General features: G+C 45.4%; 1 protein-coding gene across 3 annotated transcripts in view; it reads left to right on the top strand.

The window, feature by feature from the left end:
* Positions 1 to 17,921, top strand: part of SMCHD1 (structural maintenance of chromosomes flexible hinge domain containing 1) — a 2,128,336-nt gene that overhangs the window by 1,045,607 nt on the left and 1,064,808 nt on the right. For all 3 annotated transcript variants that reach the window (XM_069219969.1, XM_069219967.1, XM_069219968.1), the window contains exon 24: positions 16,754 to 16,888. In XM_069219969.1, coding sequence (XP_069076070.1) covers positions 16,754 to 16,888 — 135 coding nt within the window. The remainder of the gene's footprint in view (positions 1 to 16,753; positions 16,889 to 17,921) is intronic.

The following is a 17,921-nucleotide window of genomic DNA, read 5'->3' as shown; positions in this document are numbered from 1 at the left end:
AGGCACGTTAGAGTCTTCCTCTCAGGGGCCTCTTGATGTCACCAAGATTCTCCACACACTACTTTTTAGTCCCACAAGTGCTCTGGAGGGGGGTACTACCTGTCTTCATGTGGCTTCCGCTGCAACTATCATTGGGTGAAGATTGTGTGCTCATCTGAGCAGAGAGGCTATCCATGTCAACTCCTTTGCCAATGCTTGTTCCTCCCTTGACATCTGTCCCATGGTTGTTCAGTGTTTTTTTTTTTTTTTTAACTATTTGTTTTTCTTCATTAGAGCTTAGTTTCAACATAAGCAGTACAGAGTGTATTGTAGTACTGTAGATTAGTGAACAATAAGTCATACAAGGTATATTTTGTCATTTTGTTTAGAAATTCCAAGCAGTCTAGGAATGGTTGCTCAAGCTGTGTACTATACACACTACTGCATGACCCTCATCGATAGTCATATAGCCTTTTGGGGTGAACCATGGTGTGACAACCACGCTCCCCGCACATTTTGAAAGTTTTTGGGGAACTCCCTACCCTATTACCTTTTCTGCTCTCAGGCTCCAGCCCACACCACTCTGCCACTATTTATTTGTTGGTGACGCCAGGCTCACTCATTTCTGTGCCAAGAAATAACTGGCCCTGTGTAATGAAAGACCATTGATATCAGGTAAGGTATTTCAAGTAGTATTGTGAAATATTCCATCTAGTATATTTGACCAGTGTTTAGCAGTAATGTGTACTCTTCTTCTCACCAGCACCACAGGCATAATAATCACCTGCTCTTTTAAATTCTACCATCCGGACTATTGTGTGGAACTTCCGTGCAGAATTTTATGTTGCACTAGTCTATCATTTGAACCAATGGGACCTCCCAGTGTTATATCAATACCTCATCCTAGTCTCTCTCCTTCAGTTGACTCACGTCTCTTTCACACTGTTTTAGGTCTTCTACATTTCTCTGCCTGTTGTATATTAGTTATGTATTTGTGACTCACCTCTTCATCATCATTTGTTTATCCATGATGCAGATTTCTAGACCACCTTTGTCCACTGTCAGTGGACTGTTCCTCTTAAGCGGGAGGAGGCTGTGCTTAAATTGCAGGTACCTGAACATCTGGGTTTTGCTCAATGGGTAGTCTGTTTGCAGTGTCATGAATCGTTTCTCATCTGACCTGGTCCTTGTGTCACCCAGTTTTAAGATTACTGTAGTGTCTTAGCCCTGGAACTCCCTCAGATTGCGGAGGCTTGTTAGTCTGGTTCTTATCCACCATGTTGCTCTTGGTGTTTCTTTTTTAACTCTGTTTTCCTTATGTGTTTCCCATTATTATGATAAGAACAATCTTTTTATGGACCAACAAGATGCTAGTAGCCTACACATCTCTCCATACAATGGATTGGATGCCCTCCTTGACCCTTCCAGCGAGGAAATTGGCTGCAGAAGTTTTAGACCTGCAACTTCCATCTGTTGAAGTTACGACTAATGTCCTGACGGAGGTTTTTCAGCCTAGACACACTTCAACAAAACCACTTCTCTTTTATAATGAAGCCCTGATATTCACTCTCATAGGCTTTTGGGCCAAACCTTGCTTTTGTCCTCAACTAAATAGGCAAGTCGGCAGACAACATAGACGAGCCTCTGGTGACTCTCCTGTTATGTTATGTCTTTTTTTTCTGGGCATTCGTCTGTTTGAGTTGCATATGGCAGTTAATCAAAAAGTGAATCTGTAAGATTAGTAAAATGCTGAAAGCCTCTGATGTATATGACACACATTTAGTTATGTTCTGCAATCTGATAATCAAGCTTATGTGAATATATTTGTAGTATTTACTTTGAACACTGCTTGCTTCATTTTACGTTAGCTTGGTATTCATTTCTAAGAGTTTCAATAAGCTTGGCAACTACACATCTTCTTGTTATTTCAAAAGACCTCAATCTCGTAAAGCGAATTAATTGAAATACCATCTGGAACTTTCTGTTAATTGTTTATCCGAAGAGTTTCTAACAGCAATGAGATTATCTTATAGTAGTCGAGCACAGAGATTGAAGGGTAGCAAGAAATCTTCCCATCATGCCACACAGAGACAGGCTGCATAAATCTCCTCTCTATTCCCAGTTGAAGGCTACTGAGACAGGATGCATTTATCCTTTGTTTGCTGACTTATCAGTGCAGATGACCTTATGAGGTGAGAATAGCAGACCTGACAGCTACATAACTTAAGATATGTAGGCTTGTACCCACTCTGGAACTCTAAATAGATGTTATTTTGTGCTCTGCTAGAATTAGATTCACACTTAGGATATGAGGATATGATTGCTATAGAATTATCACCATAGTCTTGTTAGACTTGGTTCGATTTGGCACATTGACTAATTCTTTGGTGGCAGGGAGTCTAGAAAACCGACCTCTGTGCTTCTAGAAAATTTAGGAAACATATCACTCCTTTACTCAAGCAGCATCATGTGCCTGAAAGATTTTAAAACTTTCCCTACTAGGCCTCCCTATAGGGAATCAAAGTACCTGGAGTCATGAACATTAAAGTATTTTTTGCATTTACCATACCATCCTCTATAAATCCCCTGTTTTGATCCATTTTCTTAAAAGGTCTGGCCCATATGTTTCTGCTGAAGCTTTTTGGTGATGCTGCAGTAGCATCTTAATTTGGTGCTCATTTTCTTTATATGCACCCCATTTGAGCTGATGCATAGCTGTCCTTCACACCTACTGATGCTCAAACGTGCTCAACGTGCAAGTGTGCTACAAGCATTGTCCATTCATTCATTGTACATCACCGTTGTCCTGGGCAAACAAGTGTTGTGGACTAGGGTGACATTCCTGCCAAAAGTTGTGACGCCTTTTCATGTTGGACAATCCATCACCCCTCTGACATCCTTTGCTCCAACTTACCCTTGAAGGAGGAAAAGAAGCTTCACTGCTTGGACCCAGAAAGAGCCTTGAGCTTTTACATCGATCATTCTAGGGACCATCAGATTAACGATCAGCTCTTCATGGATTTCACTGGGGCAAAAAAGGGTAAGGCATTGCAGAAAAGGACCACAGTGATGTGAATAGTCCTCTTAATTAAGATCAATCAAACATTTAAAGAGCACGGCAAATCACCTGTGAGGGTCTTGAGATGCTGGAGCTGTATGCTGCTTCTTGGCGGAAGTATCATTCGAACTTCCAGGTCTTTAGTTTTCTTCTGAATCGCTAGAATGATGGTGCGGTCCTGAGGGGAAAGGGGAGGTTGTTCCAAGCCTTGGCTGCCAGGCACAAGAAGGAGCGGCGTCCTCTGTTGGCTCTACAGATCCATGGAGTCTCTACGAGGGAAGCTGATCGGAGGTGTCTGGTCGGATGGTGGAAGGTCAGGCTTTTGTTGATGTATGGTGGTCCTCTGTTGAGCAGGGCCTTGTAGGCATGGGTCAGCATCTTGAACTGCCATCTCTTCTGAATCGGGAGCCAGTGTAGTTTTTTTTTTTTTGATGGGATGGGTCCTTCTGGGAGATCGAGTACGAGTCTTGCCGCTGGGTTCTGATTTGCCTTGAGTCTCTTCAGGAGTCGTGCTGCGATTCCTACATAGAACGTATTTCCGTATTTCAGTCTACTGGTGATGAGGGCCTGCGTGACGCTCCTTCTAGTGTCTGCTGGGAGCCACCTGAAGATCTTGTGGAACATGCATAGGGTTTGGAAACAGGTGGATGAAACTGTGTCAGTCTGTTTCTTCATGGATAACTTGCTATCCAGGATGACACCAAGGTTGCGGGCGTGGTCAGCTTGGGTGTGGGGGGCTTGTGGGGGGCTGATCCTTTGGGTTCTGCTGGTGAGGTATGAGGCAGTCCATTTGAGGGTGTTTCCTTCATTCCTGATGTGGTGGACTCTGTTAATCAGGATGTGGTGGGAGACAGTGTCAAACGTGGCAGATAGGTCCAAGATGATGAGGGCTGCTGTCTCTTCACGGTTGAAGAGGGCTATGATGTCATCTGTGGCTGCAATCAGGGATAGGTTAGTGACCTTTTCACAGGAAGTGGTCACTGTAGTGGATGTAGCCACCCAAAGGTAGGTGTACCATTGGACACTGCCAGGTTCTCTCTAAAACGTCCACTAAGTTCAGTATTTAGTGGGCATCCGTAGACCAGGTAATCAGATTTGAAGGACACAAAGTAGACTAGCACCAAGGAGATCCAAGGCACGAGAACTGTGGATCTGCAGCACAAAGAAAAGACACCAAACCCTGCCTGCTGCACCCAGGACCCAACAGTCGCCTCTGAGGAGCTGCTGGACAACTGGACTGACATCAAGAACCCCAGGGGACCTCCAGGCTTCACCACTCGCCCTAGAACTCCTCCCAGAGGGGAGGTACCACTCTGCAACAAAGAAGAATACAGCAACCCAGTGAGGTTCACTTCACTGACTGGCTGCTAACTCCCAAACCGGAAGATGCAGCTGTTTTGATATCTCAATGGTGATGGTGTTGATCACTAGTTCTTAATCAATCAGGATTTATAAAGCACGGCTAATCACACTTGCCGGTCCTTGAGCGATATTCGAACAGCCAGGTGTTGGGGGCCATTCAGAAGTGAGGTGATGGTCCGGAGGTGCGTGGGAAGACTGTTCCAGGTTTTTGCTGCAATGTGAGAGAAGGAGCGTCCTCCACTTCTGCTTTGGTAGATGCTGGGAGTATGGGCAAGTGAAAGGGACGCAGAGCACAGTCTTCTCGATTGTTGGTGGAAGTGCAGGTTACGGTTATTGTACGCAGGTCCTTGGTTGTGTAGAGACTTGTGTGCATAGGTCAGCAGTTTGAATTGTCATCTCTTCTGTATGGGGAGCCAGTGGAGTTGCCTGAGGTGGGGCATGATGCGGGTTTGTCCAGAAAGGCAGCGGATGAGTCTGGGGAGTTCTGTATGGTCTGAAATCTCTGTTGGAGGTGTGTGGTGATTCCTACATAGAGGGCATTGCTATAGTCCAGTTGGCAGGTGATGAGGGCCTCTGTCGCGGTGCGTCTAGTGTGTAGGGGTAGCCAGTTGAAGATCTTAAGAAGCAGGTGTAGGAGATGGCATTGCTCAGTGATTTCATTATGAGATTGTTGTCAGTGATGATTCCGAGGTTTCTGGCGTAGTCAGAGGGAGTGGGTGCAGGTCCTATATCTAATGGCCACAAGCAGTTGTTCCATGTGTTGCTGCTATTGCCGAAGATCAGTGCTTTTCTCTTGTCTGTGTTCAGCTGCAGTCAGTTGTCCTTCATCTATTCAGTGACGCTTGTTATGCATCTATGAAACTTGGTTCTGGTGGTGGAGGGGTCGTCGGTGAGTGAGAGGATGCGGTGTGCGTCGTCAGCCACTGCCCGTCCTTTGGGGCTAAGGGGCCATACCCACATATCTTTTGCCCCTTAAGAAGAGTGTCTTTCAGGCTGTGGAAAGGTCAGCCTAACAGACACTTCATGTTCAGGCTAGGCATCCAGGAGCTAGACATGCCTATTTGGGCAGGCTCCTGGCTGACTGAGCTGAATTTTGCTGGTCTGAAGAAATCTCAGCCCTGTGGGCGTGACCTATTCAGACTAGCAAAGGTGCCTTGAGGCCCTCTCCCTCATTATGAGGGGAAACCTCACTGATTGCTTCAGACCTGGGCGTTTCAGTTTTAAGTCCAGAAGCTCCCAGGGACGAATGTCAATCAGTGACACCTCGTCATATATTGGGGTGTGGTCAGCAGTCTCACTGACCCCATCCCACTCTGTCACGCGTTGGGACTGCTGCCTTCTCTCATTGGTTGACTTTAGGTTAGCTAGTGGGGGAAGGCAACAGTCCCAACCCTCCTGGGACCTCCAAGGCAGAGCTTGAAGGTAAGTGTTTTTGTGTGTGTGTGTGTGTTTTAAAAAAAAAATTTTTAATGAATGTTTGGTTCGTGCATGCGTGTATGTTTGAATAGTTGATGAATGTTGTGAATGGATGTGTGTATGTGCACGTGTGTGTATGAATGAATGTGTGAGTGTGCCTGTGTGTTCTGCCCGCCCCACTTCCTACTAAAATTACCGAACGCCACTGGGTGTTGCCTGCATAGGAAATTTTGTTGAGACCATGGGATCTGACGATGTTGGCCAGCGGGATGATATATTGGTTGAGAGATGAGCCCTGATTGATACTGCAGGTGATCTTCTTGTGTTTGGAGGTGAAAGGTGGGAGTTGAATCCTCTGGGTTCTTCCGGTGAGGAAGAAGGTGATACATCTGAGCGCGTCCCGTTGGATGCCGACGTGGTGGATTCTTTCGATCAGCATGTAGTGGGATACAGTGTCGAAGGCTGCTGAGAGATCGAGGAGGATTAAAGCTGCTGTTTTCCTCAGTAGAGGAGGGTTCGGATGTTGTTCGTGGCGGCGATCAGGGCAGTTTTGGTGCTATAATTGCTGTGGAAACCGGAGTGGGAAACATCGAGTAGCTGCTTCTGCTCCAGGTATGTCATGAGTTGCTTGTTGATGATCTTTTCAGTACCTTCGCTGGCAGATTTTGGGTTTGCTGGGGTCGTCGGAGTGTTTTCTGAGTGGTGGTCTGACTTTGTTATGCTTCCAGGGGTTGGGAAATGTTGCAGTGGTGATAGAGGTGTTGAGCAGGGTGGTGAGTTCCTGCCCGAGCCTTTGGTTTCCAAGGTTGAAGATGTGGTGCGGGTATGGGTCTGTGGGAGCGTCTAGGTTGTCAGTGGGTGGTTCGTGTTGGTTACAGCGGTGGCACTGTTGAGGAACTTCGTAGGTGTTGGTTGGGGTTTCGAAGTTTCTGTATTTGGTTGCGATCTTCTCTTGGAAAAAGTAGGCATGGTTGTCGCACAACTCCTGTGAGTGTGTGATGCTGTTTTCGCTGGCAGCCGGGTTGGAGAATTTCTCAACAATGTTGAAAAGTTCCTTGATGGTGTTGGCGCTGGTTTCACAGCATGCTGCACGATCTGTCTTCTTTGTTTCCCCTAGCAGGCAGTGGTCGAGGTTGCGGGAAGTCTTGAAGGCCGCTCTGTCGGAGGTGTCCTTACTGGTGTGCCATCTCCTGTCCATCTGTTTCGTTTCGATGTTCCCAGTTCTTGGGTATCCCTGATGGGGTTTTTGGAGGATATTTTCTAACTGTTATTCTTGATGGGGACTGTGCTATTGGCGCAATTGGTGATCCAGCCTATGATGTTTTTCACTCCCTGTTCAAGGATGGTCCCGGTAGCAAGGTTGGAGGTGTTGAGGGAGTCCGCCCAGATGGTGTCTGAGATTTTGTTCTACCTCTGGTGGTGGGGGGGGGGGGGGGTGGAGGTGGAGGGGTCAGGGCACTGGTCATCTTACTGGCTGGAGATGCTGAAGTGGACAATGGAGTGATAGGTTCATGTGAGTTCTGCGACATGGCTGTATTTCATGTGGTTGCTCGAGGTGAAAATAGGGTCCAGCGTGTGTCCTGCAGTATGTGTAAGGTTGTGGACGATCTCAGTCAATCCTAGGTTGCTCATACTGTTGAGGAAGTATGCAGTGTTGTTGTCATTGATGTAGAAATTAAGTTTGCCGAGGAAGATGTAGTCGTTGCTCTAGGTTTCTCAGTCACTAACAAAGGTTGTTCAGAAATGAAGTCTGCATAAGAATGCACCACGATTTGGCACAACTGTTCCCTCTTATAGTAACCTGGCCCCCAGTGAGATGAATATTTATGTAGGGAATTTTATATTGACCAGACATGTCATTGATAAAAGCTCTTAGTAGTGCTGATTAAACAGCACTGATCTTTGAAAAACTCTTGTATCAGTGATTTTCGAGAATGGCACTTAACCCGATAGGTGCGGGCGTTGGCTACTGGCCGGTGCCCGCACACCCTCCCTGGTGCGGGTCACGACCAGTGGCTGACACCAGGGAGGGGTTTGAAAGCACTGGAGGATTTCTTTTCAATTTAAGTAAATACCCCTTGGGATACACAGAAGAGCTTCCATGTCTTCCCCCAGACCCCCCCCCAAAATCCGTTGCGGCATGCTGACGTCCTAATCTGTTTTCCCCACCCGAGCAGGAAGCAGAGGTAAGGCCGCTTACTTCAGTATTGGAACTTTCCTAGATTCACATGCTTGAATCATTCCCCGTCGTCGAGATGGGAGTCCCGGTATAAATTTTCATAAGTAATGTTAAAACATATTGAAGAGAAAAAGGCCCTAGGCCTCTTCAATTTGATAGTCTATCGGAGTCATTTTGTGAAAAGGACCAAACTTGATCCTCCACCAATCAGGCGACAGCACCCTTCAGAACCTCCTGAGAGAAGCTCTAGCACCTCAGATTTTCTACCGCACGTCGTGCTAGGGAGTCTCCTCAGAGCTCTGCTCTGTTTTCACACCTTTATTCAGCTCTTTTTCTCTCAGAGAAACTCAATTATTTTGATTTGTCAGCTATTTTTCAACTATGTCTGACAAGGAAAAGAAAATTTCTTTAGAGACTGCAAGACTTGTGGGAAGAAAAGACTTCATTCTGAAGATCCTCATCAAGACTGCATTTACTGCCTCTATCCAGATCATTCAGCCAAGGACTGTAAGATTTGCCGTACTTTTTCTTCTAAAACTTTAAAGGATAGAGAAGGCAGATTACTAATATGGCTGCAGAAACTGAAGCATAGGAAGGATCCAGTTTCTGATTCTGAGAGTGAGGAATCATCCACTTCCAAGAGATCAACTAAAAGAGCAAGATCACGCTCTAGATCTCCCTCACAAACCTCAAGGAAAGCCCTCAAAAAGACTGCTTCAGGGTCTTATAAGGGTCGCAGCCCATCTTCTTCCCCAACTAGACTCTCAAGTAAAGAGGGGAAAAAACATTCTTCCAGTTCGGAGAGGCACAGGAAATCCTCATCTGTTCCACCATCTATGCCTTTCAAAAAGCCATCTTCTGTGACTGGAAAAAAGGCCTCGTCGACGGATTCCCCGTCGACGGCACCGTCGGTGAGCGCATTGCCGACGACTCCAACTTCTTTAGGTTTTCCGTCGTCCACGGCTCCGTCGGCGACATCGTCGATGGGTACACCACCGTCGACGAGAACTACAACGACGACTTCAGCGTCGACGACCTTCTACACCTCGTCATCGTCGACGGCGCTGATGTCAGTATCAGCTTTACCGTCGACGAGGACTTCGTCGACGGTAGACTCGTCGGCGAAGCTTGCGGCTATTAAAATAACAGTGCGTCCAGCATCGACTGCACTGTCTACGACAGTCAGTTTACACGTCGTCGACGAGATCGTCGACGACACCGTCGATGAGGGAAAAATACCAAAAAAGAACAGAAACATTAACTCCAACCCACACTTCACCTAGTAAGGTATCCTCCCTGGTACCAGTACATCTTTTGGAGGGAGATGATGATTCAGACGAAGATGGGCCTTTTAGTACGGCCCACAGCCCCTCTGAATTGAATGTAAAATATCAGGAAGAGGAGGAATATGAGGAAGCTTATGATCCCCAGGCTTCCTTGGAGCATCAGCAGTATCAACAGGGAACGTATATCCCTTCCGACCTGCTTACTGGCCTTAGAGCCATGTTGGTGGATTATAACAGAAGGTTTCCTCCACAAGGAGAACAGCCTCATCCATCGCCCATTTCTGGTCCTTCTACTCCACATCAAAGACCGACGACTTTGCATCTCACAGATGTGGCTACCCCAGACATGACAATTCCCCAGGACACTGACATTTCAGATGGAGATCAAGAAGAAGGAGAGCTCATAGATGCTCACTCAGAGTGGGACGAGTATATTATTCCTGCTCCATCTTCTCCTTCTCATTCGAAGGTGGAGTCCCCACCTGAAGACATTGGAGGTTTTCACAATCTCTTAGAGAGGGCAGCCAAGCGCTTTGCATTACCGCTACCTACGAAGCAAACAGATTGTTTCCTTTATGATTTTAAAGAGCCCTTCCAGAAGTCTGTGCGTTCCATCCCGATGGTGAACTACTTGTGGGAAGAAGGCCTTAAAGTCATGACTAATCCAGCAACAGTCACAGCAGTTTTACCACGTCTGGATAAGAAATACAAAGCTCCCGATGATGCCCCAACATGCTTGACAGGCCATCCTCCTCCAGATTCCGTAGTAGCTCAAGCGGCTCAAAGAAGATCAAAGAATCCTTCGGCTCCAATTTCTGCACCCCCAGATAAGGAGGGTAGAAGGCTAGACAACATAGGAAAAAGATTTTCTTCTATGGCCAGCTTAGTGCTTAGAGCTGCCAACTCCTTAGCTATTTTGTCTCGATACGACAGACAGCTTTGGGCAGATATTGCACCTTTCATTAGTCAACTGCCGGAAGACGTAAAATCAGAGGCAAATAAGACTGTGCAAGAGGGTCAACGTGCGTCTGCAGAGCTTATAGACTGCGCAATGGACATAGCCACCACTGCTTTCAGACAGCTTGCAGGCGCTGCTGTATTAAGAAGACAGGGCTGGCTCAAAGCCACCTCATTTCGTCCAGAATAAGATCCTAGACTTACCCTTTGATGGCCAAGCGTTATTTGGGAAACGTGGACGAAGCCCTACAGTCAATTAAAACGGACACGGACACTGCAAGGTCACTAGGGACCCTGCAATATCGGAAATCGTCCTTTCGCCCTAGGGGGCGCGGCCAGCCCTCTTACAGAGGAGGGTATCAACAACAGAGATACTCTTCCTATCCCTCATCTTCACAACAATTTCGGCCATACTATTCCCAAAGACAACCGACTCAACCAGCCTATAATAGACCGGCAGGCCGAGGACGCTCAACCCGCCCTGCTAAGGATGCAGCTCGTAGAACCTGATGTCTTCGAGGCGCCGGCTACGCCCAGTCTTCCTCCTGTCACCCTGGGCGGAAGAATTTCCTTATTTCTCAGTCAATGGCAAACCATTACGTCAGTCAAGTGGGTCCTACAATTAGTGGAACGGGGCCATACTTTAGAATTTGTCCAGAAACCTCCCCCCAAGACTCCTTCAAGATACCCTCAACAACTCAAAGAAGAGGTCTACAAGCTCCTTCTCAAGGGAGCTATAGAGAAGGTGCCACGGGTTCAAAGAGGAACAGGATTTTATTCCAGGTTCTTCATAATTCGAAAAAAGTGGAAGGATTGGAGACCGAGCCTCGATTTAAGGCAACTAAATGTATACCTAAAGAAGCAATCGTTTCGAATGATCAGCCTGCAAGACGTCCTTCTGCGTCTCAATCAAAGAGATTTTATGTCATCGCTAGACCTCAAGGACGCATACTTCCACATACCAATCCACCCTGCCCACAGAAAGTATCTGAGATTTACCGTAGCCGGGAGCCATTATCAATATCGCGTCCTTCCCTTCGGGCTCAAATCAGCCCCAAGAATATTTACCAAATGCCTAGCACCAGTGGCAGCCTTTCTCAGGAGAAGAAAGCACCAGGTCTTTCCATACTTAGACGACTGGTTAATAAAGGCAAAGACTTACACAGGAGCACACAAGTCAACAAGAAAGTGCGTTTCCTTGCTGACCAATCTCGGATTCACGATCAACTGGGAGAAGTCCAACCCTCTACCAGGCTGCAGTATTACTTTTCTGGGAGCAAAACTGAACACGGAATCCGGCATCGCATGTCCCACGTTAGAGAGACAACAAAGGTTACTAACCCTAGGGAGTTTCATACAAAGAAGACGAAAGGTTACAGTCTGTCTCTTCAAATCACTATTGGGCATGATGTCTTCATGCATACCTCTGATCCCTCTGTGTCGGCTAAAGATGCGCCCCTTGCAGGAGCAGCTAAACCGTCAATGGCTTCAAGTATCAGGAACTTTCGAAGACCAGATACAAATTACTCCGATAATGATCAAAACTCTCAAGTGGTGGTCTCAAAAGCATCATCTCTCAATCGGTCTCTCGTTTCTTCAACAGCCAGCCCCGTGGACCATAACAACAGATGCCTCACTGGAAGGCTGGGGCGCAGTATTACAGGACCTGAAAATAAGTGGCAGATGGTCAACTCATCTGGCATCAAGGCATATCAATTGGCTAGAACTCAGGGCAGTGCACCTTGCTTTACAAGCGTTTCTCCCAAGAATCCATGGATCGCGAGTGGTGATAAGAACGGACAACACCACTACGATGCATTATCTCAACAAACAAGGAGGTACAAGATCTCTCACCCTCTCCAGGGAAGCCCAAGCGATCTGGAACTGGGCCTCGCAGCAAGGCGTCGCACTGTTGGCGGTACACTTGCCGGGAATAAACAACAAAGCAGCAGATGCACTCAGCAGACAGAAATCGGAATGCCACGAGTGGGAATTAGACCAGACGGTACTCACCCAGATTTTTTCCCAGTGGGGAACACCAACAGTGGATCTGTTTGCGAAGAAGGACAACGCCAGATGCCAGTTCTTCGCAAGTTGGCATCACCAAAAGGGATCTTGGGGGAATGCGTTTTCGATAGTCTGGTCAGACATCTTTGCTTACGCCTTTCCTCCCATTCCGTTGATCCCAAGGGTCCTCACGAAGATGAAAACAGAACTGTGCACTCTCATACTGATAGCCCCGTATTGGCCGCGCCAACATTGGTTCACAGAGCTCCTCATTCTCTCAGTCAAACCTCATATTCCGCTGGAACCGTTACCTCATTTACTAACAATGAACAACGGCCAAGTTCGACACCCCGATCCACACTCAATGCGGTTAGCGGCATGGCTCCTCACCACAGAGAATTTGCGCATTTAAATATCCCGCAGGACTGCAGAGATATTTTGTCACAGGCCAGAGCGGGTAGCACTAACAAGGCGTATCAGTGTAAATGGAGGAGATTCTGTGCCTGGTGTCATCAACGTCAAATTGACCCTTTTCTTTCATTACCAGAAGAGATTTTGCCGTATCTCTTAGAGTTAGCTCGATCTGGCCTAGCACACTCGTCCATTAAAGTTCATGTAGCAGCCATGGCTGCATACAGACGTTCAGAGGACACACCCTCGCTCTTCTGACGTAGGGTCAGAGACTGAGACAGCAGATAGTGAGAAAGCATCTGAGGGATAGGACAGTGGTGCAGACTCTGGGAGTGAATTTTCAGTAGTCGAAGTCCCATCCGATTATTCCTCTTCCAGTGATTTTGAGGGAGGTGATGAGAACAATCCTGCTGTCCCTTCGCAAGCACAGTCCGTGCAGTGGGACAATAGCGGGCTAGCCCAACGTAGAGAGCGGGTGCATGTGGTGGTAAGCACAGAGAGAGTGCTCTCTTGGGAGCTCCCCAATTCAGTTCAGCCCCAAATTCCACCGCCCAAATCATATTGTGGAGACATTAGACTTATCTATCACAAAACAACCTGGTTTTGTAAGGCATGCATGCAGGCACCTGCGTTTTTGTTCCTGGGCTTGACGGCCATATATGGAAACCTACCAAACTCCGATTTTTCTGGGAACTAGACACCCGGGGGAGTCCACAGAGGTGTGGCTTATGTGGGATCTCCCAAATTTTTCTTTTTTTACTCTGAGTACCCTGCAAAGCTGAAATGTTGAATAAAAAGTCTATTTTTTGTTGCATTTCTGTCACACAAGCTACCAAAATATGCTAGGATCAACAAAATTCCTACCACCCAGTGTTTCCCCACCTGTCCTGATAAAAACGCTACCCCACTTGAGTGTCTGTACCTAGTGCCTGCGTCACGAATGGAAGGACTAACTTTGACCGTTGTGTGATCTATACCTGGCACGGGCACTGGCCTACCCACACAAGTGAGTTACCATTTTTATCAGGAGACTCGGGGGAATGCTGGGTGGAAGGAAATTTGTGGCTTCTCTCGGATGCCAGAACTTTCTATCATTGAAATGTGAGGTAAAAGTTTTTTTTTTTTTTTTTGCCAAATGTTGAGGTTTGCAAAGGATTCTGGGTAACAGAACCTGGTGAGAGCACCACATGTTAGCCCATCCTTGGTTCCCCTAGGTGTCGACTTTTCAAAAGTGCACAAATTTGGTAGGTTTTTCTAGGTGCCGGCTGAGGTAGAGGCCAAAATCCACAGTTAGGCACTTTCCACAAACACACGTCAGATTTCAATGTAAGAATGTTGTGTCCATGTTGCATTTCCTGTTGTGGGCACTAGTCCTAACCACACAAGTGAGGTACCTTTTTTATTGGGAGACTTGGTGGAAACACAGAATAGAAGAGAAAGTGTTATTGCCCCTTGTCTTTCCCTACATTTTTTCCTTCCAAATGTAAGACAGTGTGTAAAAAGTCTATTTGAGAAATGCCCTGTAATTCACATGCTAGTATGGGGACCCCTGAATTCAAGAGTGTGCAACTAACCACTGCTTCTCAACACCTTATCTTGGGCCCATTTTGGAAATTCAAAGGTTTCCTTTATACTTATTATTCACTCTTCATATTTTATATTTTACCAAATGAATTGCTGTATACCCGGTATACAATGTAAACCCATTGCAAGGTGCAGCTCCTTTATTGGCTCTGAGTACCTAGGGCTCTTTATGAACCTACAAGCCCTACATATCACCACACCAGAAGAGTCCAGCAGACGTAACAGTATATTGCTTTATAAGATCTGCCATAGCTGGAAGAAGTTATAGAAGAAATCGTGGCTGGAAATGGCTCTTTTTTTTTTGTTTGTTTTACCTAAATTTCAATATATTTTTATTTTAGCTGTTACTTTCTGTAGGAAAACCTTGGAGGATCTACACAAATGACCCCTTGCTGAGTTTAGAATTTTGTCTACTTTTCGGAAATGTTTAGCTGTTCGGGATCCAGCATTGGTTTCACACCCATTTCTGTGACTAACTGGAAGGAGGCTGAAAGCACAAAAATAGTAAAAATAGCATTTGTCCCTGTAAAATGCCAAAATTGTGTTTAAAAATGTGGTTTTCTGATTCAACTCTTCCTGTTCCTGAAAGCTAGGAAGATGGTGATTGTAGCACAGCAAACCCTGTGTTGATGCCATTTTCAGGGGAAAAAACACATGCTTTCTTCTGCAGCCCTTTTCCCCCTTTTCCTGAAAGTAAAACCCAAAATTTTAGCTGTTTTGTGGCTAATTTCTTGGTTTCCAGGGGAACCCACAAACTCTGGGTAACTTTAGAATCTCTAGGATGTTGGGAAAAAGAAAGGAAATTTGGTGTGGATAGCTTATATGGACAAAAAGTTATGAAGTCCTATGCACAAACTATCCCAAATAGCTAAAAAGGGCCCAGCACTTGGGGGGAGAGGCTCAGCAGCTAAGGGGTTAATGCTTTGAGGGTGGTTGGTCCTGAAGCAGCCTAGTATGCAAACTGGGCATGAGATAGAGCTGAACTACCCTAGTCAAAATATTAGATATGTAGGAAATCTTAGGTAGGGGTTTCTTGTCTGTCCGTGCCTGATCCCTGGGATTTGGACTGGTTCTATTAAAATGCTGGGGCCTAGTTCCTGAGATGGGGGGGTGGGCAGGGGGTCCTATTGAGGCACGTCTTTCTTAATCTTGAGGTACTTAGTTGCTATCTTATACTTAGTTCCACTTTGTTCCAAAGGTAGTGATCGAGAATTGTGATCTTTATTACATATCTATATGTTTGGGTTTTCTTCAGCATTTTCAAGCCAAACATGAGTCAGAGGTGCCTTTATCTGAATCCTTTGCTATATTGAGAGCCGTTGGGCTGATTTAAAAGCAGGGGTGGCGTTGTCATATGTTTTGATTTTTAAGCACATTTTTGACCGCCCAGTTTTAATTCTTTGTAGTTTGTTTCTTTACCTCATGTTTGCAAGCACCTGTATTGCTGTTTTCTAACCCTAGTAGGACCATGTGCTCTTGTGATTGCACTAAGATGGTGGGCAGGTTGCATAGGTTGAATTATTCGTCCTCTTTGTCCATCATCTGCCTTAATTAAATCACTTAGACCCTCAGCTGGATCAGTTTCTATTGACGACTGAGGTGAGTTGGAGTGCTTTTCCTTGCTTGGTGGATTGACTGGGGTTGCTGGTTACAAATACTGTGGCATGACCCTTAATTTCACAATGGATCAAATCATGAGAAGACTGGTTGGTAAAATGGACTGTTGCACGATACTGGTCTGCCTAGTAATTGACTGTTCTAGCAAAAGTTTATATTGTCAGCGAACGTTCTGTTGCTTTTGAGGACCGAGATTTACAAACACCCTGCCATTGACCAGCATTGGACCTTAGTTCTGGTATGGGTCGCATTTATTGAACAGACTAAATTTCAGTTTGAACCATGTGGACCTGCGGCACTTATTGGCCGGTTAACATTTTAATTCATTACTGTATGACTCTTTGCCCTCGAAAGATCTAGGCACTTAAGATTTTGACCTCCTTAACTTTGTTGTTCTGTTTTGTAACTAAAGATCTGTTCTGTCATCTAGAAGAGCTAGGGCTTGCTGCGCATATCGACATTTATTTTGTGGTATTTCTAATTTGCTTTCTTTAATTTCTTTTTTTTTTTTTTTTTTTTTTTTACATCTTTGTTTTCCCATTGTTCTCTCATTTTCTTCCTTACTCTAAATCATTCTTCCCCATTTTTAATTACGCTCTTCTGTCCTTCATTGTATTATTTTCTTTCTTCCCTTGATGCATTCTTTCCTTCCCTCCTTTCATTCTTGCCATCCATTGTTAGTACCTCTCCCTCCTGTATCCTCTTTTCTTCATTTGCAACCTTTCCATTCTGATCTTTGATTTCTCTTCTGACGCCTCCTACCTTTTCTTTCAGCCTCTTGGTCCGTTTTCTCACATATCCATGTTTTTCATACTTTTTCACCTTTTATTTCTTCCTCTTAATATGCAGTAAGTCTAATTCTTAATTTTCTCTAAGTGTAAGGTTTTCTTTGTGTAGTTTTTAGGAGCTCCAAACCTTCCGATCTACACTGTTGATTGCAGTAGCAGTGGGACAGGAATTTTAACTGGTCCTGTGGTTCATGTGAAAAATATCAAGAAAGATCAGTTGCTTAAAGCAAAGATTGAAGTTCCGGTGAGTAAACAAGACCATTACTTTATTCATTTAAGGTGCACGTAAATGGGTGGAGTGATGCTTAAGCTGAAAGAATAATTGAATGAACGCTAATCATTTTTTAGCTCTTAGCTGGTCAGAGGGTAAATTGTCTATTGACTCCAAACCTTTTAATTTCACTCCTTTGACATTTATTTTTAAAGAAAATCTACCACCCCAGCTAATCTTCCCTTCTGTCCTAGCCGACATACCCATACTCTGGTCAGGGAAGTGCTAGTGCTCCTGAGCAAAGGAACCATCAACCCAGTGCCCAAAGTAGAGAAAGGCTGAGTGTGCTTTTGTCATTAATTTTGGTTCCCAAAAAGGGATAGGTGGCTCTGAGCCATTCTAAATTTCAGGGTTTTTATATAATTTCTGCACAAGGATAAGTTGAAAATGCTCTCCCTGGCTCAAATGCTATTGATGCTGCTGTTCCACGATTGTATGATGTTCCTGGATTTGCCTTACACTTACTTTTCTACATTACAGTTCTGCAACCCCAGAAGGATATTTTTGATGTGTACAGTCCTCTCAGTTCTCCCTCTTCCTTTCATCTACTGATCAGTGTAGGAGGCTGGCCTGGCTTACAGTGGGTACCAAAGGTACTTACACCTTGTGCCTGGTCCAGTTATCCCTTATAAGTAGAGTGTAGTAGTGTTCTAGCAGCTTAGGCTGATAGAGGTAGCTATAGCAGAGCAGCCAAGGCTGAATTAGGAGACGTGCAAAGATCATGCAATACCACCATAGGTACTATATCATAAGAAAGACAATGCTCAGTGTTACTAAAAATAAAGGTAATTTTTCTAGTGACAATGTGCCAAAAATATCTCAGAGGATATACTCCCTTATGAGGTTATTAACATACACAAAATATACACAACAAACCAAATCCGGTAAGTAAAACCGTCGGAAAGTAGTGCAAACACTGTAGAATACAATAGGATGCAATAGGCCTAGGGGCAACACAAACCATATACTAAGAAAGTGGAATGCGAACCACGAATGGACCCCTAGG

This window comes from Pleurodeles waltl, chromosome 2_2, assembly GCF_031143425.1.
Source record: "Pleurodeles waltl isolate 20211129_DDA chromosome 2_2, aPleWal1.hap1.20221129, whole genome shotgun sequence".
Taxonomy (NCBI): domain Eukaryota; kingdom Metazoa; phylum Chordata; class Amphibia; order Caudata; family Salamandridae; genus Pleurodeles; species Pleurodeles waltl.
The sequence above is the reverse complement of the archived record's forward strand: the minus strand, read 5'-3'. Positions and strand labels throughout refer to the sequence as shown.